We start from the raw sequence: 24,200 nt of genomic DNA, 5'->3' as shown, positions 1-24,200 counted from the left end.
GTGGGAAGGTAACGGAGTTCCATGTCTAGGTGCACTGGCCAGGTGACCACGGAAACTGTCTTCGGACAAATGCTGGCTCTATGGCTTGGAAAGGGGGATGAGCACCGCCCCCTAGAGTTGGACACGACTGGACTAAATGTCAAGGGGAACCTTTACCTTACTGTAGCATGAGAAACACAAAATGAATACCATCAGATTTCTTCCACATCTTTAGGTAATGCCTGTCTTTCCTAACAAAGTGTTTATATACACAGTGTTTATACAAAGCTGGGCTCTGGCTGTCTGTGAATTTCGTTGTATGTGTATATACTTACAATGACAATATATTATTTATTATTATTATTATTATTATTATTATTATTATTATTATTATTATTATTATTATTATTATTATTATTATTATTATTATTATTATTATTATTATTATTATTATTATATTAAATTCTTAATCCAAAACACACAATATCCTGTATAGATGGGTAGAGTCTAGAAAGTATTTCTTGTATTAAACCTCCTTGAGCATGAAACAGGGAGCTGTATTTCTCAGTGCTCTCTTGCTTTAAAAAGGTTTGCATCTCCATTTTAAAAAGAGTTAAATAATGGAGAATATTAAGCCAGAATCTTCTCCCTGGTGCACTTGCTTTCTAAGTGCAAGGAAATTTCTCACATGGGGAAGTATTCAGGGCTGCAGTTTCCTCATGTTTACTCTGAAATGAAATTTCCAGCAAAAAGATTAATAATGAAGCAACAGAGCAGTAGGACTCCATAAAAGCAAGAAGAGCAAACATTATCACTTAATGAAAGCAGAAGCAAAGATGAGTGTTTTTTTTCTAGTACCTAAAACTTAAGAAAGAGGGTACAATTCTTGGGAAGGAGTTCTGTGCTTGGGGTTCAACAACAAGAAACAAAAATAAAAGCCTTCTTTTTATCAAGGCATCTGTTGCCTTGAAAGTGGGAGTCATCAAAAAATAACCTTTCAGAAGGTGAGAGCAACCCAAGAAGAGCCTGTAAAGAAAATATTTGTGATAGGACAGATTTGTGTGAGAGGAGGCATTAAAGGCAAGAATTAGAAATTGATTGCAGAGCCTTGGCTGAACTATGTGATCCAGAGTGGAGAACTGGAATCTCCACCCATTAAATTCTGTGTATTGCAGACTCTGTCAGGGAGCATGGTCACATACCTTATATAACGGGGATGACCATGGTCCCTTCAGTGGGGGGGGGGAGCCAGCTTCAAGGTGGAATCACCCGCTGTAAGATCTGGACAGTTGTACTTACCTTGAGCTTTCTTCTGTTGGGAACTTTGGAAAGAAGCATCCCCTGGCCTCTTTGCAAGGTAGATTGGGGTGGGTTATGGGTTAGGCACATGTGCTAGTGGTTCCCCTTCTCTGCTTTAGACCTTATCTTAATAATTTGATCTTTAAGATTTTTGGGTTATTTCTACTTGAAGAATCTACCTGTTATTTCGGGAGTGTGGGTGGGAATTATCTTTTATTAAGTAAAAGAATGGTCTGAAGTGGGGGGAATCCCCTTCAAATGTACACCAAAAGAGTTTTTCACCCCCTGAAGACATGAAAAAAATTGAAGTTGTTTATTGTATGAAAAATAACTGCATTCCCAGTTGTTGCATTATGTGTGAAAAAAGAACACTTTTAGGCATTAATTACCTCCAGAAGTAACAAGATATGTACTTGTGATATATTATATCAAAGCTCTGTACATTATTCCACACATCTCTTGCTCCACAAGCACTTTAAAGGTTTAATAATAAATGGGGATTTATTTTACAGATAAACAGCTGGAGGGCAAAAAAGACCATTTATATTTCTTGTGGAGAGAAGTGAACAGTGAATTATTTCAGACACTTCTTTTTGCTGTGTTTTGTGCCATTAATTCTTAAACATAAGAATTAATCTCCGAGTAGTATAACAAAGATCACAGTCAGTTTGTTTTGAATTGTTACACAAGATTTCATTAATCTAAGGGAATAAGATTTCATTAGTCTAGGAGAATATAGACAACATAAATTATGATAGTGTGAGACTGTCAAATAAAGTCTAGTGTGAATAAATCTAGTGTGAATAAGAATATAGTGATACAAATTGGGGAAATAATAATCTTAGCGTGTAAGAAACGCATACCAAGATGATGTGTTCAGCTGATTTCCATTAGTATTTTCTTTTTCTTTTTAGGAAGAATAATTTTGTAAAACTATTACAGGACTTTACTATGGTTTTTTACTCTAAATATACAGTGGTGCCCCACATAGGTTCCGGATTAACCTTTGCTATGCGAAAACATCGCTGTATGGAGCAGGAAAAGCCTATTGGAACGCATTAAACTTAGTTTAATGCGTTCCAATAGGCGCCAAAACTTACCCATCCAGCGATGTTTTCGCTGGTCCGGCGGCCATTTTGGAGCTGCCGAACAGCTGTTCGGCGGCTCCAAAATGGCTGCCGGACGCCCCAATCGTCGCAAAGCGAGTGCGGCGATTGGGGCAGCTCCGTATAGCAATTCCCAAAAAGGGATCGCTATACGGATTCTTCGTTATACGGTGCGCTCGTTAAGCGAGGCACCACTGTATTTAAATGACCAGTTCAGACAGCAATCTAAATCACATTTAAGATGAAAAGTAACCAAAGTGCAGACTACCAGATTTTATGGATTGTAGCTTCTGTCAGTCCTAGCCAGTGGTGAGAAATACTGTCGAACCGTATTTCTAAGGCCCCAGGTTACCCATTCATGGTTCAAATGAGAACAGCTGAGCGTCTGTGAGCCTTGAATTCAAGCACTTCCCAATTTTGTTTCTTTCCATTTACATAACTACCACTTTAACTTTAAAACAAACCATAGTTCTCTATTAAAAATAAGCTAATGGAATTGTGTTTTGTTTCAACCAAACCAAGCCATATTATTGTCATACTATTGTTTGCTGCTAAAAACTCTCCATAGTGCTCTCTACAAAATAGTTTTCTAGTGTCTGCTTGTAAGATTGTAATCTCACTCTATGTTTTTATACTGATCATTACAATATTTTTTTGTCTTTTGTTTTACCAGACTGAGGATATTAAAGAGATAGCCCGGAAGGCACAAGCCTTGCCAAAAGTAAACCTTAAAAGACAGCGGATTGTCGTGTTCACCCAAGGGAAAGATGATACTGTTATGGCCACAGGTATCCTGTTTTTAAACATTTTATCCAAGCTACAGAAGACCTTCATTCAACGTTAAAGTGATGGTAGAAATAATGTCATAAATATTGGCCACTGTGTTTCAGACAAATTCAGGAATGCCAACAAAGTAGTCCTGCAAGTGTATGATTCCCCTAGGTTTGGAATATATTATGCATTCTAGAGGGAAGCCTGTGACAATCAGCAAATATACTGTTGCAGTTACAAAAAAAGAAGATGGCAGGTGGACAAGAACAGTGTTTTACAAAATACAGAGAAATAGTCTGAACAGCTGTTTCCCAGGGAAGGTGAAAACATAAGGAGGAGAGAGGCTGGGTTCATGTTCCAAAGGCAGGTTTAGTTGCTGTTGTGTGCCTCTGGGATTGAAATGATGATCTATAGAATGCCAATTTAGGCATCGAAACGTGGCTGCTTGCCTTTTGATACACTCTTTAAGAATAAATCCATGTCCTTTTTGACTACACTGGACTAGGTTGGTGATCCTTGCAGTGTAAAAAGTCCTTGTCATTGATTTCTATAGGGAAAAATGTGTTTTTTCTTTGTTGTGTCCGTGACTAATTGCTATTGGCGTAGCATATGGAGAGAACATTCCAAAATCTCTTATAGATGAGTAATGTTTTTAGCTGGAGTCCCATCCCACTCAGTTGCACTGGTCCAAGCATTTACCTCCTTTTCACTTCTGTGATCTTGGAATCACATCTTCTCTTCACTTCCTCAAAGCTGATTTTTTTTTCATTTGGTGTTTGTAAATAGTTTAAAAACAGTTGTCTTTTCTCTTGTGCCTTCTTCAGACTCACTTTTTTTGAGGGGGATTATCTTTGTAGATTTAGATTGCTCTGTTACCACCACCATTTTACGGCCCCTCAATTCTTTCCAAAAGTATATAACTTGTAGAGACACTATATCTTTCTCAGATGGACAATGGAAGCGCTTTTTCTGCATTTGCTTCCCAAGACAGGAAAAACAGGGTGGTGAAATGACCAACACACCTTTTGGGAAAGGCAATATTTTGCTTTACTTTCACTTTTTAAAAGCTGATGTTCCTTGACACTTGGAGATGATTTAGATCTTCAGACAGTTTTATAAATATTCCATCAAAATAGTTTCAGTATCAAAATTAGTGGCCCCTTCTCCCATGGCTTCCAGTTTCACGGCTCCGTACCAAAAAGTTACAGAACCACGATAAATATTATCCCCTTGGTTTCAACCAGAATAAAATAAATCTAAAGAAATACTGTATCTTCATCTCATCTATCAGACCCAAAAAAGAAACAGAAAAGAAAAGAAGGATGTTCGTGTTCTTCCTTCTGCTGATCTCTTAACAGACCAGTAGGTTTCTGAAGACTCAAATACTAAATCTGCTAAGATACCAGAACTGCAAACATGGTCATATATGGTACAGGAGATGCCCTCCAGACTCTGCCACAGTTTCTGCATCTCATCCTTCCTTCAAGTCTTATTCTAGAGAGGTTGACAGTTCTCCAAAGCAAATAGCTTTCTTTTCTAAAGGAGAAATTTTGGAGAAGTCTTCAGGGCCAGTGGTGTTGCATTGCCAAAAAAATTCCATATAAACTTGACATTGAACTATTCCTATTGAAACCATATTATTATTGATCCTGTTCTTGCTCCAGGGGTCATTCTCTGACTTTTACATATCCCCTTCACAGTATATATAGTGACTATGACTATCCTTCCAGGTTCATTGCATTTCAGAAATAGTTGTAGGTTTTTGTCATAGCCATGAGACCAAATATCGCTCTACTAGTCTGCCTCTGAATACCATAGGGGACATGAATTCAATGATATTTGGTATTACTTTTTGACTATGAAGACTGGAACTTCTATTACTCAAGATGCTCAAAACCTTATCCACCACTGCCTTCTCAAACCACCTGATCTTTAGGATCCCATGTCATTGTTCTTGGAAGGAGTTCAACCACATCTGGTTCCAGTGGCTCAAGCAACTGCATCTGTACAATCAGTACCAAGCTGTTTGGTTTTCAAAGAGATACATGCTGTGTCCAAAGCAATCAGCATCTTCTCTCAGCTGCTGCCGTGTTTCCCCAAAAATAAGACAGGGTCTTATAATAATTTTTGCTCCAAAAACGCATTAGGGCTTATTTTCAGGGGATGTTTTCTTTTCCATGTACAACCATCTACATTTATTCAAATACAGTCATGTCTTCTTCTTCTGGTTGCTGCACAGTGGTGGAGGGTGAACTTTCACTTAACTAGGGCTTATTTTGGGGGTAGGGCTTATATAACAAGCATCCTGAAAAATCATACTAGGGCTTATTTTCAGGTTAGGTCTTATTTTCGGGAAAACAGTATCAGAACCATTATGCATCCTAAGATCCAAAACTGTGCTTAGTGCACTCTTTCAGCCAATACCTGAGGCAATGACAGTATCAGTATTACAGGCATTTGATACAGCATTACTGTGCATTTGATTGATACTGTTTCTTCCTGTGTAGACATCTGAACTCATGGACATTGTCTCTCTTGCTTCCCTGCCAATAGTATTTTGGAATAATACAGATTGGGTACATCTTCAGACCTAACATTGGCTTCTCCAGATGCCAAGCTAATTGCCAGTATCACCCACTGAATCATATTTATTGGACTGGCTGTTGCTTTAAGTCCAGAAATACATGTGCAAGTGGGAGAGGTCCTGGACTCTGTTTTCCATAGGGTTCAAATCCACATAGCTGTAGCGATCACAATATTGATGTTACTGTATCTTCTTCATATAATTCACCAATCATAGCAAAAATCTTCTTCAGTTTCTTCTGCTTTGAAAATAGTAGGGTGGTGGTTTTTTTGGTTGGGTTGGGTTTTTTTGTTTTGTTTTTGTTTTTGTTTTTTGAGAAATCCCTACCACCTCAGCAATTCTGAATGTACCTCAAGGGAAACCAAAAACGGAGATTACTCTGAAGTCTAATGGACAGAGAGGCCTGTAAGCCGGATTCTGTGGGCTACCACATCTATTCTTCATTGGCAATGGCATTAAGAATGTCAACTCTTGTATGGGAGCATATCAGCAGTATTTATGGAAGAAAACATCTACTTTTTTGAACACAAGCAAACATCACTGAACATTTATGCAAAAGCCCATAGACATTCACAATAGTATGTCACTTGTTGGATTGTGACTCCAGGTACCTGGCTGCTTCTGGTGCTCTATGGCCTCATGCATGGCTTGATCATCTGGTCTGGCTCCTGATGTACATTTTACCATTGAAAATTTACCCTTTAATGAACTAGATTTATTCAGCAATAAAATATTATAAGCTTCACCATGAAAAGCTAAGAATACGAGCAAGAAAACTGGGTATCAGAATCCATCAATTATCGTAGTTTCACCAGTGTAATAGACTGTCTTCATAGCAGCAACAAAAAGCAAGATTACCCTCCTACAAAACATCACAACAATCTTCACAACTGACTTCATGCAGGTTGTACCTCTAAAATAGACATAAAGACACAAATTCTAGACAACATGTTCTGTCATACTGCACCACTGACTATCATCTGTTTGTTCCCAGTACTCATTCCACCATATATTTCAGGGCAGACTGAGCCACTGTTAATCATCAGTGGCAAAGTATTACAACAGACCATTGGGTTCTTTCCATGATAAACAACAGATGCACCACAGAGTTTGGTTTATTACCGCTTTGGGATCTGTACAGAGTATCCCAGAGTAATACTGTGTCAGCTGACTAGAAACCAATTTGAATCTGTAGCCACAACTGCCCTTCTTCCCTTTTCAATCAAGGTAGCTTTCCTAGTCATGGCGTCTTCAACAGGGACATTGAACCGTGTCCTTGCATGTTAAACCTGGTTTTTGACAAGACAAAATAATTTTTCCCCAAAACTTGTGTCTTTCATTCCGTGTTTCACAAAACTTGTCTTTTCCTACCTTCTGTCAAAGCCCGCCTTCACAGTTGGAACATTTTCTATATTCTCTGGAAGTCTACATTGTGTTGACCTTTTGTATCTCCAGAACAGCAGTTTTTGGAAAGCTTTAGAATAATTTAATAAATCATTAATCTGTTATGAATGATAAAACAACATCTACTCTCTCACCTTAAAGCCTCTCTAAATGGTGAGTATCATATTGACTTTTCAGCTAACAGATCACTCCTTCCCTAAGTCCCCTAAGGGACACTCTACAAGGGTAATATCTACATTCAGAGCTTCCCTGAGAGGCACCCTGATACATGAAATTTATAGTTAGTTTTTCTATAACTTTGATGCACCATCCACACAGGTGAGCTTTCTAGTCTCTTGTAGGTGTGAATTACAGAGATCGTAAAGGACAAAAACAGATTGCTTACCTGTAACAGTTGCTCTTAGAGTGGTTATCCTTGAATTCACACAAACCACCTCTTCCCGTCTTCAGGACACCCCATTGTTCACACATTTTTTGTTCTAAGTGACAGACTGGGAAATGGTGTGGAAAGGAGGAGAATGCCTGGACATGTACAGTTAAGTGTGAGGTTCCCAACCAAAATACTCAGCCATAGCAGATTCCAGAACATTCAGCACACCCGCAATTGTGGGTTGTCAGATGACTACTCAAAAAATAATTATAAGTAAGCAACCTGTTTTTATTCAAGATTCAGTTCTCTGTTGATAAATCCATGGCACTGAATTTCATTACTTACCATAGATTTTAATCTTCAGACAGTTTAAAAGTTGATTATATTCAGATTCTTCTTGAGCTTTTCGTCATTTTGCGTAATTCCACTGTTCAGCTTCTTAAATATCCAAATATTTCTCATGCATCTCTTATTTCTGTTCCTTTGCTTTATATACTAATTGGTTAATCCACATGGTACAGCAAAAGGCAAATCCTGGTTCAGGGTTCTACAGTGGTTTTCTAGAACCAAAAATGTTTTACTGCCTCTCACAGGCTATGGTTGCAGGATTTCAGGATAGCTTGGAACTTGTCTAAGGATTTAATGTAAGGGTGAGCAAAGTGCAGCCTTTAAGAAGTTTTTGAATTACAGCTATCAATAAACCTAGCTATTATAGTCAAAAGTGAGGAACATTTGAATGAAGTACTATTTTCAAATATATATTAGTACCTTCTTGCACTATACAGTGGTGCCTCGCATGACGATGTTAATTCGTTCCAGCAAAATTGCTGCCGAATGAAAACGTAATGCGATATTTAAAAACCCATAGAAACCCATTAAAACCCAATTAATGCGTTCCTATGGGCTTCAAATTCACCGTCCAGCAAAGATCCTCCATAGCGCAACCATTTTCACTGCCTGTGCAGCAAGGAATCCGTCCCAGAAAACAGCGGGTGGCCATGTTTTTTACCCGGCGGCCATTTTGAAACCTCCAATCAGCTGTGCGAAAATCATTGCTTTGCGATGATCGGTTACCAAAGCAGGGAACCAATCATCGCAAAGCAAAATTCCCCCATAGGGAACATCGTTTTGCGATCGCAAAATCTTCAACATCAAGCAATTTCGTCGTCAAACGGAGCACTCGTAAAGCGAGGCACCACTGTATATCTCTTTCATTCTTCAAAGCTGGAGCTGATAACATATTGAATAATCCATTCAGATATTATTTTTTGTAACTACGATTTTTAAAAGGTTTTTTTTAGTTTCTAATATACCGTGTTGGTGCCTTTTGAAAAATATGATCCATTCGGGAATATATGTCCTCTTTTAAGCAACAATAGGGATTTCTGATAGATTCAAGATGGAGAAGTGTATGCTGCTATATCAGCTACATAAGCAAACACAATAAATGCTAAATCAGTTTTTGAGCCTAGGGATAAGCCGTTCAGCACACAAGCATGGCAGAATTTCTTTGCTGTGTTGTTATTCGTGGCAGCCAAATAAATGTCAATAATAAAAGAGAATTAAAGATTTTCATTTCCCAAAGGCAGTTCCTCTAATACCGCTTGATCTTCCATTTCATTTGTAATTTGTTCTTGTGTCAGGATGAAGCCATTCACCAGGCAGCATGTGACATGAAGACGTTTAATAATGATTAAGAACATAAAAATGCATGGCCTGTGGGGCAATTCTCATAAGATATCCCGATTTGTTATTGTTTTCCCCAAACACTCATACACCCTTCCTTTCCTCTTGAATATCGAGCAGCCACACACACATACAGTGCATTATAAAACAGTGAATGAGAGGAGGCAAAAATGCCTGTAAAAATAAAATATACTGACAACATTGCATGATATCAGGTAGTGCAAAAAGGAAAGAGAGAGAGTTTCTCAGCCTTTAGTAATAATTAGAGATGGGGGTATTCGTATTTGTATACGAATATCCCCGCACAATTGGATTTAACAAGGGTCCGGCTCCTGGGGCTGGATGGTCTACTCACTCATCTGGCAGTGGCGGCAGCCCCACTCATCCCTCCAATCGCACCAGGAGCTCCGCTCTCTTCTTGCTTGGCTGGCCACTCCAGGCAGGGAGAGGGAGAATGAGTCTCTCTGCATGGCTGCTGAGTGGCCAGCCGAGCCAGAAGAGGGCAGCGCTCCAGGAGTGATTAGAGGGATAAGCAGGGCTGTCACTGCCCCCAGATGCGTGAGTGGACAGTCCAGCCCCAGGAGCTATAGCTTCGTTAAGTCCAGCTGTGCAGGGATATTCTCATACAAATACGAATACTCCCATTTCTAGTGATAATCTTTCAAGGTGCAGTACAGCCTTTGTCCTGTGAGTCTTACAGGCCAATTAAGGCAACTTAAGGTAGTGTTTTTTAAAAACAGAGTAGATAATTTACTTGACCTTTAATTTTGTGCTATGTTAATAAAGCCAAACAGCATTTTCCTATGTTCCTTCAGTTTTTTAGTTGTACTAGTGATAAAAAATCTTCTTTTGCTGGATTCTGGGTTGATCGAAAGATCACCAAGGAACTACCCCAGCAACGGGAGTCCATGTGCATAAGAACAACAGGAAATACCTGAAAATCATCATTTCCAACTGTAATGAGTCATTTTGATTTGGAGAATGAGACTTCATCTGTATTTTTGCCTTTATTTGCTTCTGTGCTTTTCTTGACTTTGGGGACAGGGGGTATGTGGAGGTGGTGTTTGTCTGTCTGTCTGTCTGTCTGTTTGTTTGTTTATTTGTTTATTTATTTATTTATTTGCCTTTTCCTCCCTCTGTGTATGGATTGCCAACCACCAGTGTTTTACTTATTAGAATTTTGAAAATCGTGTTTTTTCTTAATGTGTTGTAACTTTCCCCTGCGTTTTCAAAGTAATTTATAAGGGTTCTGTAGGGATTTTTAAGCTTTTGGACAAACACTACATATAACACGAATGGGGAGACCCAAAACAAAAGAACCCGAAAGAGCCATTCCCTTTCATGTTCAACAAAACAACCAGTATCTGAAAGATTTGAAAACGAATGATGTGCCACCTGAAATAACCCAAAATTAATAAATTCCAGAAGTCATACCTGTGCCCATCCCTGCTTCCTAACAAAATAACTTTACTTTCACCAAATGTCCTTTAAAAAAAAAAAAGGAAAGGAACAGCAGTTAGCAATGTGAAACCAGTATTTGTCAGTTGAAATATTTACATAATTTAAAGACAATTTATAGTGCAAATTATAAACCTAGTTTGTTTTGTGAATTAATTGATTAAGCCTAGGCACTTTGGGAGTCACCATGGACAAATCTAAAATCCAGAATGTTTAGTTTTCTGTTCTCTCATATTTAGATATATTCAACAGTATGTCTCTGTATATGTACATCTGAAAGGTATGAAAAAGCAATAAGAGTATATTTTTTGATTCAGCTGTATCCTAAAGGTACACTAATTAGAGAACTGGAATCGACTGTGGCTTCTTGAGTGTTCACTCAGTGACAGACTGGGCTGTTGCTATGTCATATAAAGAATGTTCCCCATTCAACCTAGTTTTTTCATAACATTCATTAGGTTTTCTCATAAAAACTACGGGATACCTCAGTAGTTCGGGTATCGAGCTGTGGATCCAGAGGTTGGGAGTTTGATTTTGCACTGTGCCTTCCTAACAGGGACTGAATTCCATCCATAGGGTCCCTTATAGCTGTGCAGTTGTAAGATATTATTATTAAAAAATATCAGGCACCATCAATCAAAATTATTGACTGGTATTATATAACAGATACAAGTTTTAGCCAAAAGCCTAAGCAACTATTAAATATCTGTGCCATATGTATGCTGTTCCTAATATTGCCATTTTTCATACTTCTCATAGCTTTATTTCTGAAATCTGCAAATGCTCTCAATACTGTATGAAATTTCTTGATATTGTTCCCAAAGCCCAGTGATTATGGGAACCATTGAAGTGTGTTTCATCCACAAGTGAGATGTTTCAATTGCCAAATCTCTATTTTGCTAGTTTTCCCAATTCTTTATTCTTTATCTTCAACTCTGGCAATATGATATTTATTATTATTAAAGAACACCAAGTACAGTCAAAACTTCATTGACTACGCAAAAGCCTTTGTCTGTGGAAACCACAACAAACTATGGGAAGTTCTTAAAGAAATGGGAGTGCCTGATCATCTTATCTATCTCCTGAGAAATCTATATGTGGGACAGGAAGCAACAGTTAGAAGTGGATATGGAACAACCTCTTAATGAGGGTGAAAGAGGAGAGCACAAAAATGGTCTGAAGCTCAACATCAAAAAAACTAAGATCATGGCCACTGGTCCCATCACCTCCTGGCAAATAGAAGGGGAAGATATGAAGGCAGTGACAGATTTTATCTTCTTCGGCTCCATGATCACTGCAGATGGTGACGGGAGCCCCGAAATTAAAAGATACCTGCTTCTTGGGAGGAAAGCGATGACAAACCTTGACAGCATCTTAAAAGCAGAGACATCACCTTGCCGGCAAAGGTCCGCATAGTCAAAGCTCTGGTTTTTCCAGAGGAAGTGAGAGCTGGACCATAAAGAAAGCTGACCGCCAAAGAATTGATGCTTTTGAAACTGTGGTGCTGGAGGAGACTCTTGAGAGTCCCTGGACTGCAAAGAGAGCAAACCTATACATTTTGAAGGAAATTAAACCTGAGTGCTCAGTGCAAGGGCAGATCCTGAAGCTGAGGTTCCAATACTTTGGCCATCTCATGAGAAGAGAAGACGCCGTGGAAAAGACCTTGATGTTGGGAAAGTGTGAGGGCAAGAGGAGAAGGGGACAACAGAGGATGAGATGGTTGGACAGTGTCATTGAAGCTACCAACATGAATTTGACCAAACTTCAGGAGGCAGTGGAAGACGGGAGGGCCTGGCGTGCTCTGGTCCATGGGGTCACAAAGAGTCAGACACGACTTAATGACTAAACAACAACAGTCAAAACTATAAAAACATTGACGGTATTATGTAACAGATACAACTTTTAACCAAAAACCTAAGTATCTGTTAAATATCGGCGCAGTATATATGCTGTTTCTAATATTACTGTTTTTTGTAACAATGATGATGTGATTTCTGAGATCTGCAACTGCATTTATTTATTTATTTATTTATTTATTTATTTATTTATTTATTTATTTATTTATTTATTTATTTGATTGATTTATACCCCGCCCATCTGGTCTAAAAGACCACTCTAGACGGCTTCCAATATAGTAAAAACAGTGAAATAATATAAAAAACACACACAATTACATAAATCATATTGTAATAAACAGAATACAACAATAGAATAGAAAATACATAGGGAGAGAATAAAGAAAAGTCAGATATTAACTGGAGGGAAGGCCTGAATGTATAGCCATGTTTTTAATTGACTTTTAAAAGTGTCCAAAGTGGGGGCCGCGCGGATCTCAGGAGGGAGATTGTTCCAGAGGCGAGGAGCCACCGTGTCCTTTCTTTCTGGGCCTCCCTCGTCGTTAGGCTCCTCAGCCTCACCTCCTGGCTGATGAGGGTGATCCGAGTAGATCTAGGTGGAAGCAGGCGTTCCATCAAGTATCGAGGTCCTAAACCGTTTAGGGCCTTATATGTAAGCATTAACACTTTGAAATTTCTTGATATTGTTCCCAAAGTCCCAATGACTACGGGGACCACTGAAGGGTGCTTCATCCAGAGGCAAGATGTTTCGATTGCCACGTCTCTGTACTTTGTTAGTTTTTCCAATTCATTATTTTCAACTCTAGCATCCTCCAGAATTACAATATCAATGATCCAGACATTTTTTTTGTTCTATTACTACTATGTCTGGTGTGCTTAGGGTGTTTCGATCTGGAAATCTCACAAGATCTCATTTTCTGACACCTTCTCTATCTGATGTTCCCACAGGTTTTTGGAGGCTGGGAAGTTATATTTTTTGTGCAATGACCAGTGCACTTATTTTGCCACTCTGTCATGTCTAACTTTGTAATCTATTTGTGCAGTCTTTGGACACTTACAGATGAGGTCTGACACAGTTTCATCTTTTTCTTGGCAGTGTTGGCATTTGCTGTTAGCACTAATTCCTTGGATCTTAGCTTTCATCACATTGGTTTGTAGTGCTTGCTCTTGTGCAGCAAAAATCAGTCCTTCGGTTTCTTTCTTAAGGGTCCTCAGTTTTAGCCATGCCCATGTTGAATTATAATCATGCTTTCCATCAATATTTCTCAGCTTTTGTCCATGTAGTGGTTTATTTTTTCCAGCTGTTTAATTTACTTTCAAATTGTTGTTTCTTATATTCCCTGGTTTTCCATTAGTGCACCTCAGCCCCCCTCAACCAAGTTCTGTAGACCATAATGATTCACTGTCATCCCTTTGTCCACACAACTGCCTTCTTTAAATTCCCACCTTTTTTCATGTTTACTCTCAGTTTAACAGAAACTCCTTGAATGTGCCTTCAGAGCTCTCCCTCTCTTAGCTCCCAGCTTTTGTATCCATGTAAGTCCCTACTATAGCAGCCTCAACTATCTGAAGCTTTCTGCTTTTAAATTATGCTGCCTTTTCTCTTGCTATTCTCTTACTGTTGAAATTACTTACTAGATGTAACGTTCAGCCCTGCCCTCACCTGTCCATCACAGCTGGGCAGTGAATCATCAGCCAATGGTGTGACGGAGGGTGGAACTTAAGGGGAGGAGCTGGTATAAAAAGGGGGGTGAGGTGTGTGAGAGGGAGATAGAGATGAGAGTCTGAGCTGAGAGTTGAAAGTGGTTGTTAGTTATAGTGAGTGAGAGAGCCTGTCAGTGAGAAATAGTCTGTGTGAGCCAGTGATTTAAGAACAGTGATTGACTAATTGATTAGTTACCGGTGATTTACTATATTTATTTCCTGTAATCAATAAACCAGTTTTTGTTTTTCAAAGTTACACTTGTCCTTCGCTTGATTTATAAGGATAAGTTGGTGGCAGCAGAGTTTTAAAGTGAAGTAGCAACCACTCTTTGAGGTTTGAGGGTGGCTGTTACACTAGAACATCCGTACTTTGTCAAGTACCTTGCACATTTATTGCTTTATCTGCAACAGCAAGTTTAGCAGAGAAAGAGTAGTGTCACAAAGGGTGAATCAAAATGTTGGGGAGGTTTCTCTCTCTCCATGACTTACATTGCATCAATATTCAAAAGGTATATGGAATATTTGCAGGCTTTTCCATGCAAATGCAATATCCTTGCAACAACTAAAAATGCCAACTGAAATGAAGGTGCATACAGTGTACGTAACAAATGGGGATTAGACATGTAGTTATTCTGGGAGAAAATGCTGTGCAGAAAGATTCTTGTCATATGTGACTCATGATCCGAGTACAGAGACAATACTTTATTCCGGAGTTTCAGGTTGGCATACTATGCCATCCCTTCTCTGGTCACAAGCAGCAGTCTATGGCCCAGGTCTTACAGGGCTGTTCTTTAAACAAACCAAGTAAACCTTCTTCTACCTGATACTGTTTGAATCTGAAAAGAGTCCTTATTCTTTCATTTGGTGGGGCCTGCTCATCATTAGCATGGCAGAGGATTGCAGTGAACCCATTTACTTCCACATTTGATTTATTCATTAACATGAGTCTGAAGCTTCACAATTTACAAGAATTACATCCCCATGACTGCCATTTTTGTTTTGAACAGTTATTTGCATGAGGGAAGTGCAGTAAAGCAGAGAGTAAGTTTACAACAGTTTTTTGCACTTCTGTGTTGCAATTCTATGCCTTAATGAATGTATAAACAAGGGCAAAATTTTCTGATCCTTTTCCATATTTTTGTAGTCCACAGCAGATTAAAAATTGTTTCCCTGAAAGATTAATTGTAATGAAACTAAATAATTACTCAGAATAAAAATTTTAGCCCAACAGAAGCACAGGTACATATTCTCAAAAGAAGAGAAAATACATTGTTAAAACTATGTGCCCAAAAGCAAGAACATTCAAACCTCAGAACCACATCCTTTACTTTGGATATGGGCTCATTGGTTCATTCTTTCAGTACATTAAATTCTATACCAAGTAGATGCAAGGACTGAGCTTCCTCTTTTAGTTCTCTTTTTTAAAAAAGTCCTCATTACCTAAGACTATGTTTGTTAAACACAGAAAGACTTCCTTCTGCTAGTATGCATCAGTTGAACTGGCCTTCTGAAGACTATCTAATTGCACATAGCACTATGATGGAAATCTGCTGTTGGTAGATTTTGATGTGATCAAAGCCTGTGCTTCATCTCAGCTGTCCCATGCCAGTAATGGTGCACTATCTAGGCATAGGCATGGCTAGTTGAAATACACTGTAGTGGTCTGTTAGGTGGAAGTGTATGTTGGCTGAAGCCTCCCAAGAAGGAGGCTTCAGCGTGTCCTTGTTTTGAATTGGGAGTTCCAGCTGCATCTATAAGAAAACTGCACTCCCTCACAAAACAGGAGGAATTGCCATTTGAATGTCTATTTAAAAGGTAGGCCTTGCAAACTGCAAAATGTTTTTTTGCAAATTCGTTCTCCATAAGCAGTTATGATGCATAAAATTTACTCTCAGGCAACACATACGTAGTAGGATCAGATATGTTCTGCTAAAAGTAACTCCTAGCTAGAGGGAAATGCTAAAAGTATAGAAAACCAGCTTTCACACCATAATTGCCACTGTAAATTGTCAGCCAGTAAAAGGCACAGATACAGACTTCAAGCTTTCAGAAAGATTGACTGAGGGGTAGGACTGTAGTATCAGTAAATAATATAGAAAAGAAGACTCTCTTATGCTTTCCCATAATGTATTCCCATTTTTCAGTAACTCACATATTGTAATAGTACTAGTGGTATTGGATAAGTTATTCATAAAAAACAAACCAACCAGATTATATTTACTGTATTTTTCACTCCATAAGACACACTTCCCCCCCAAATAGTGGGGGAGAAAGTATGTGTGTCTTATGGAGCGAATACAGTAAAAAAGGGTTCAACCAACACTATCCAGAAGCTTCCCACTGCCATGCTGGGAGGCCTCTGAACTGGGACCAGAGACTGCTTCCTGTTTGGACTTCACCATTCTGCACTGCTGGCTTTCCAGGATCTGCTTCCTAGAGCCCACCTGTAAAACCAGCAAGGCCAACAGGCCTATGGCAGCAGGCAGTGAAAACAGCCAAGAACCAAAGGGGAAAGAGTGATTCTAGAAAGACCAGGGGAAACCACAAACACAGTCCCCCACTTAGGCAGTTGATTTTCCTACATTTGGGGAAATCACAGGGGTCAGCACATCCAAAGTACAATAGGTGAGCCTCACCCTAGGAAAACCACTTTGATGATCATGGTATCCCCCCTGCCAGGTATGAGTTGGAATGGCCCCTGAACCTCTTGTCCCTTTCTGTGCCCTGTCCCCCAAAGGCATGGTGACCCCCTGGCTGCACCTCCTGATCAGAACAGGGCTGCACAGCCCCAGTCCCGAAAGAGGCCAAGAGAGCTACTCAGTGTTTTGGGGTACCCCACGGGACCCCCATCAGAGGCTGGATGTTCCTCCCATAATCCTCCCGTGCACGGATATTAGCATACCTAATATGCAGGGAAGGCAGGGAAAGCGGGAAAATTCAAACTTTCAGTTAGTGAAGAGGCTGCTTGTCTGCTTCCTTGCTAGTCCAAGTAGTTAGAGAGCTAGGAGAGAGACCTGGGACTGCCTGGTATTGTCATTTTAAAATGTAAAATGTAGTTTAAAAGCTGTTTGTTTGGGGTTAGTGCTTGGGTGAAAAGGTGCTCCGTTTGAGTTGAAACCTGCTTGTGTAGAAATGTGTATACCAGTACTTGCTGTAAAAGCTTCCTGGGAAGCTGTTCAGACCAGCGCCGATCAGCTGTTAGGTGGGGAGAGGGGAGGGGAAAGGAGCAGGAGCGGAGAAGAGCACAAAATGGCTGCCGGCTGCCTGCTGGCTTTTAGCTGTTTGGGGCTCATTTTTGGCTGTTCTGGGGTCTACCAAGGCACTGTGAAGAGCCAGGCTCAGTCTACAGTACCTGGTAAGTGACTTTCTTTTAAGTTTTTTAAAGTTTCTGACCTTTCTCCCCCCCCCCCATAAAAATGCATTAATTAATTTTCAGTGCATTTCTATGGGAAATTTGGATTCAACTTGCAAACTTTTCTACTATTTCTGGGCATCTAATAGAGAATGTATTTCCAAAGGGTGCTGCAGCAAGGAAACTAACTGTGCCTTGTGACTTCTAACTGGATTACAGCACCTGCTTCCTGATTTCAGCTACTATAGTTTGTATTCAGGTTTTTTTGGCTTGTCAAGAACATTGTTCATGGCTTTGTGTGGCCTAACCTGTTATGCCTTGCATGCTACAAACGCTCAGTTATGTCAGAAAATTGAGATTTGGTCTTATGCTGAACATGTGCTACTGCTGGTGAATGGGATCAGGTTAAGCTTTGTGTTGCTGTTCTTTTGCATAACCTAAAGTAAATAAGGAAAACCAGCTGTTAAATAGTTTAATTCCACTATTCATCCTCCACACAACTAAAAAGGACTCTCAATGCAGTGCCAAATCAGACAAACCATTTCTAACTTAATATAGGCTTGAGCTGTAGCTGGGCAGAGTTGCACAACAATCTCATCTGTCATTGAGACATTTCTATAAGCATGGGGAGGAGATGGATGAAAGGAAATGTAAAATATAGGTAGAGTGGTATAGGTCTTATCACTGGCTGATAATGGTCTATATGTACTTGAATTAAATTTATGGTACACAAATTTATGGTACATAAACTAGAGTACACAAAGCTTTAAGTCTCTCCATTAGTTAATGACAGTGGTAATGGTTCTTAATGCCACTGTTGACTGTTGTTCACTTTACATGGTTCAAATGTTATTCTGTTATAATTTATTAAATATTTTATTAGACTATTTGGTTCAGAATATATTTTCCCTGTTTTCCTCCTCTAAAAATTATGTGCGTCTTAAGGTCAGCTGCATCTTGTGGAGCAAAAAATACGGCATGTTAATGTTAAGTATAACCTGGATTTGTTAGAATCAATTAGATTTTGCCCCTTTTACTTCAAGAACTGGGGGTTACATGTAAAAATCTGTTTCTTGCACTGAAACTAAAGTTCTCTTATCATAAACCTACCTGAGTGTGTATTAGAAATATGTCACTTCTTTGTCTTTATTTGTTCTGCAGTGCTGATCTCTATTTTTCTTTCTTTTTAATGCAATAAATTCAGATGTACAAGATGACTTCTTTAGCATGCTCTGCAATTGATCAATAATAGGCTTCTGTTAACATTTTTTCTTTCACAAAGATCAATGTCTAGAGTGCCTTAGGTCATGATCAATACTTTTAATAAATAAACTTTCCTATTTTTCTGTTGTATGCTTTTCTTTTCATTAATGAGATTTTCTTGCTACTTTTGATTATTCATTGTTTGCTAATAATGTTATACTGCCTGCAGTTGAAATGCTTTGAACTTAACACTCTTAAGAGCTGCAGTTTTCAGAGATATAATGATTACATGTGCTAGTTACATTCTGTTTGGATTACAGCAACATGGTCTACATGAGGCTGCCTTCAGAAAGTGTTCAGAAACTTCAGCAAATCCAAAATTCCACTGCCAGGTTGTTAACTAGAGCTGGTTACTGGATCACGTAACTCCCCTCTTTACAACAGTTCCACTGGCTGATGGTCTGTTTCTGAGTACAATTCAAAATGCTGGTTCATGACTTGGGTCCAATATGTACCATATTTTTTGCTCTATAAGACGCACTCCCCCCCCAAAAAAAGTGGGGGAGAAAGTGTCTGCGTCTTAGGGAGCAAATACTGTAAAACAGCGCTCCCCCAGGCACAGCGGGGGGGTGGGCAGAGCCTTGGAAGGGTCTGAAAGTGCCCTCCACGTCCCTTCAGAGGCTCCACCCACCTACCCACTCCCTTGGGGCCAGCGGGGGCAAAATTGCGAACTTCCAGGACCCTTCTGAGGCTTGGAAAGCCTCAGAAGGGTCGTGGAAGCTGGTGATTTCGCCCCCGCGGGGGGGGCAGGGGGAGCCTCCAAAGGATCTGATAGTGCCTTCCAGGACCCTTCAGAGGCTCCCCCCAACCCCCATGGGGCCAGCAGGAGTGAAATTGTGACCTTCCAGGACCCTTCTGCGGCTTGGAAAGCCTCAGAAGGGTCCTGGAAGCTGGCGATTTTGCCCCCGCTGGCCCCACGGGGGAAGCCTCCGAAGGGTCATGGAAGGCACTCTCAGACCCTTCCGAGGCTCCCCCATCCACCCACGCGGGCCCAGCAGGCCAAAATTGCCAGAATATTTTTTTCCTGTTTTCTTCACCTAAAAATGAGGTATGTCTTATGGAGCGAAAAGTACCGTATCTCCTTTTATGAGGCTGCTCAGGTTTTAAAATCATCACAGGAGGCCTTTCTCTCAAACCTGTTACTCTCATAGGTACATTTGGTGAGGGCACTATAGAGGATTTACTCTGTCATCTGCTGTGGGCTGTTGAACTCTTTCACAGGAGGCCAGGCTGGATCCCTCCTTGCTGTCTTTCCAGAAACAGACAAAGAATGTTTGTCTTCAGGCAGACTTGTGCTCAGTAACTTCCTAAAATTGAGCCAATTGAGGGTTTTGTTTTTGTTTTAATACTTCTTTTAAAAACTTTGTTTTAACGATATAAGCCACCTTAGATCCTCTTAAGAAGTAAGTTGGGGTCTAAGTATTTTAAATAAATAACTATAAACACTTTTCCTATTAGACAGTTTTAACATATGAACACAGCTCCATAGAGCTCATATTCAACATTGTTATATGCATTTTACTTTTTAGATTTAAGTAATTGTGAAAGGGCAATACAGATGGATCCTTTTAAAAAAAAGAAAAGCATATTTGTGAGGGTTCAGTGTTGAGCTCCTGCCTTTCTTCAAATAAATCAGCAGACTTTCTCAGTTTGCAAATCAGGGTAACATTTATTGGATTGTTTAACAAATAACCTGTATCAACAAAAGTAGTCCAACCATTTTCTCCCTCCAACAACTGGTTAGATGGGGCTTCCATTCATTAACTTTGAAAGGGTTACACCCCTGAACGTTCCAATGACCCAGCCAGTCCAGTGAAAAGTCTGTGTTCAATAATTGTCTGGTCTCCCCTTCCAGTAAGGGGACTGTGTCTTTGTCACGGTCATTGGTCCAGACCTCATCTCATGAAGGGGAGTCCTCCAGCCAGAGTCTTCCGATGGTGCCCTCCTCTGCAGCTTCATCACCCTCCATTCCAATCTTTCCTCTCCCTCTCAACCATCTCTTTCTCTTCCCTCAGCTTCCTTCTCCACTCTTTCATCTCTCGCTCTCCCCAGTAAGAGGGTTTGGGGTTACTCTCACTTCTCCTTCTGGCATCCGCCTCCTCCTTTGGGATCCTTAACTTTTCCACTTTCCCAGTCTATGGATCTTCCAACCAGATCCACTTCCAACCACAAGGCAGATCCCTGTCCCCCGTTCTTATATCCACAAGCCCCACGTCTACCTCCACCTGGGGCTTCTGTTCCATTCCCGCCAAAACTGTCCCGGATTCTTGAACTGTCATCTCCTCCCATTTCTCTTTTATGATCCCCAGGTCTGTTCCAGGTGGTTTTATCTTCCTGGGAGGGGGAATGGGTGGCGTTTGGACTTCCTTGTTGGCAGAGGGTGGGAGGGACAGCACTCCCATGAGAGGAATCTTACTCTCACCTTCAGTCTTACAATATTGTGAGTAATATTTCATATTATTACAGATGCTCTGCTGGAAAATAATTCAAAAAGAGATGTTACTGATTGGTCCTAAATATGTGCCACTCCTGAATGTTTCTGATTTTTGTGATATAGTGTAAAGAGTTTCCACCTCTGAAAGTTTCAATTACCTTGGTGTATTTCAGATAACCTTCTCATCTGTGGTATTTTCTCAGTTTTATAGTTTTGAAAAGTGCAGTTAATGTACTTAACAAGCATGGCAAGAAAAATATCCACACCATGAAGTTGTATTATGAAATATTTATGTAGCTTAAAATTATTGCCACACAAACATTCACATAAATACTTTATTGACTTTGGATTTGACCTGTTGAGATCAGTAATCATCTTGTTAAAGAAAGTGGCCGTTGACTCAGATTTTCATATATGTAAAGAAGTCACTTAATATTTAGTTATTGTTCCTGCCACCAGAGTAAATTCATTTTCCATGAATGAACATGGTGTATATTTTAAACTTTTGTGAAAACAATATGAAATGGGAAATACCTGGATAGGAAATGGTTTAGAACCTAGTCTATCTTCAGATATTCTTTCTTGACCATAGGAAAGGTGATAAAGTGGGTCTTAATACCTCAACTGCTTGCATAGTTCCAAATACTGTAGTATAGTTGCGATCTGTTCAGAGCCTTATTTGCAATTACTTTTACTGCTTATCTTGTGTTTGCAATAGAAAGATAATTATAGGAACAGTTGCCACTCACACAAATGGTTAGATGATGTGCAGCTGTCCTCTATGCCTTGAGGGCCCAGCTCAGTCAGAAGCAACCTATGTGGAACAGAGGATACAGTTTGAGATAGCAATCAAGAATCCAAAGGACCAGAGGCAGTCAACATGGTCTCACATAGAGAGATGGTCAAGTTCCAGAATGCAGCAGAGGCAAGGGTACACCTGACCATTTGTAGGAGCCCAGCTTGCTTGGAGGGGCCAATAATGAGACTACTATTGAAAAAACCCTACTTGGACCCCACAGTACTGGATAATTACCGGCCAATCTCTAATATCCCATTCTTGGGCAAGCTGCAGGAGCGGGTTGTGGCTTTTGAGCTCCAGGGATTTCTGGATGAGACAGATTATCTAGATCCATTTCAATCTTGCTTCAAGCCTGGTTATGGGACAGATGTTGCTTTGGTTGCTTTGGTGGATGACCTATGCTGGGAAATGGAAAGGGGGAATATGTCCCTGTTGGTTCTACTGGACCTCTCAATGGTTTTCAATACCATTGACTATAGTATTCTGGGCTATCTCTTTGGGGCATTGTTTCACAGTGGCACTGGTCCTTCCTCGAGGGGAGAACCCAGTGGGTGGTGCTGGGGTCTCCTGTTCAACACCTTGGCCTTTGATCTGTGGTGCTCCTCAGGGATCTGTTTTGTCCCCTATGCTATTTAATATCTACATTAGAGGTGTGATCCAGAGTTTTGGGGGTTGGTGTTACCAGTATGCTGCTAAGACCTAACTCTATCTGTCCTTTCTATCTAAATCTAAATCTTGGTTCCAAATCAGTGTCTGGTGTCAATAATGGACTGGATGAGGATGAGGATGAACAAACTGAAGCTTAAGGCAAAAATACTCCTGATCAGTGGAAAACCAGATCAAGGTATAGGATTGCAGCCTGTTCTGGATGGGGTTAACTCCTTGTGAAAACACAGTCATGCAGCCTGGATTCATCTCTGAGTCTGGATGCCCAGGTTTCAGCAGTGGCCAGAAGTGTCTTTGCACAATTAAAACTAGAATGCCAGCTGCACCCTTTTCTTGAGAGTTCTGATTTGGCTATGGTGACACATGCGCTAGTTACATCTCCGTTGGATTACTGTAATGCAGTCTACATGGGGCTGCCTTTGAAAAGTGTTTGGAAATTCCAGAGGGCCCAAAATGCCGCTGCCAGATTGTTAACTCAGGCTGGTTACAGGGAACATGTAACACCCCTGTTACAACAGCTCCACTGCCTACCAATCCAATTCAAAGTGCTGGTTTTAACCTACAAAACCTTAAATGGCTTGGGTCCAAGCTATCTAAAAGACCATATCTCCCTCTATGAGCCTTCCTGAGCATTAAGATCATCAGGGAAGGCCTTTCTCTCAGTTCCACCACCTCACAGATGCACTTGATGAGGACACTGGAGAGGGCCTTCTCTGTTGCTGATCCCAAACTCTGGAACTCCCTCCCACGGGAAGCTAGGCTGGCCCCTTCTTTTCTCTCCTTCCGTAGGCAGGCAAAGACATTTCTCTTCAGGCAGGATTCTCTTTAATGACTGGTGATCTGAGAGGGGTTTTAAATGGACCGTTGCACTCTGTTGTTTTACATGTGTTTTAATATTGATCTTAGTTACCATTTTAATATAATATTTAATTCTTTTTAAATATTTGTATACTTTCTGTTTTAGCTTTTAAATACTGTTTTAGTCAGTGGAGGCAAACCTTTTTCGGCTCGAGTGCCCAAAATGAGGGGGTGGGGAAGAAATCAGTGGCTGCCGTGCCACCCGGAAGACCAAGATCGGAACAGGAAGTGGCAGTTTGAGGGGGAATCATGGGGACGGACAGGAAATTAAAGGGGGAATCATGGGGACAGACAGGAAGTTAAAGGACCCAGAACAGGAAGAGAAAGGGGGAATCCCAGCTGCAGCCACTTCAAAAGGTTTGTTGCGTGCCAGAAGAAAGGGCTTTGTTGTGCCAGCTGTGGCATGCGTGCCATAGGTTCGCCATCACTGGTTTTAGTCATGTAAACTGCCTTGGGTCCTTTTGGGGAGAAAGGCGGCATAGAAATATTTTTAAATAAATAAATAAAATAAATAAAATTTGTATTTGACACCAGATGGGGAAAGGTCTCTTCCATTCATTTTTGGGTCTGGTAGGCCATTCGATCTTTAGAGATATAATTTGGTGAACGCA

General features: G+C 40.2%; 1 protein-coding gene and 1 pseudogene across 10 annotated transcripts in view; one reads left to right on the top strand and one right to left on the bottom strand.

Moving 5' to 3' along the window:
* Nucleotides 1–24,200, top strand: part of ADK (adenosine kinase) — a 375,585-nt gene that overhangs the window by 288,691 nt on the left and 62,694 nt on the right. For all 10 annotated transcript variants that reach the window (XM_072994991.2, XM_072994988.2, XM_072994983.2 and 7 more), the window contains one exon: nucleotides 3,058–3,172. In XM_072994991.2, coding sequence (XP_072851092.2) covers nucleotides 3,058–3,172 — 115 coding nt within the window. The remainder of the gene's footprint in view (nucleotides 1–3,057; nucleotides 3,173–24,200) is intronic.
* LOC140706112 (U1 spliceosomal RNA) lies at nucleotides 16,750–16,904 on the bottom strand (annotated as a pseudogene).

This window comes from Pogona vitticeps, chromosome 3 (genome assembly GCF_051106095.1).
Source record: "Pogona vitticeps strain Pit_001003342236 chromosome 3, PviZW2.1, whole genome shotgun sequence".
Classification (NCBI taxonomy): domain Eukaryota; kingdom Metazoa; phylum Chordata; class Lepidosauria; order Squamata; family Agamidae; genus Pogona; species Pogona vitticeps.
This window is presented reverse-complemented; position numbering and strand designations above follow the sequence as displayed.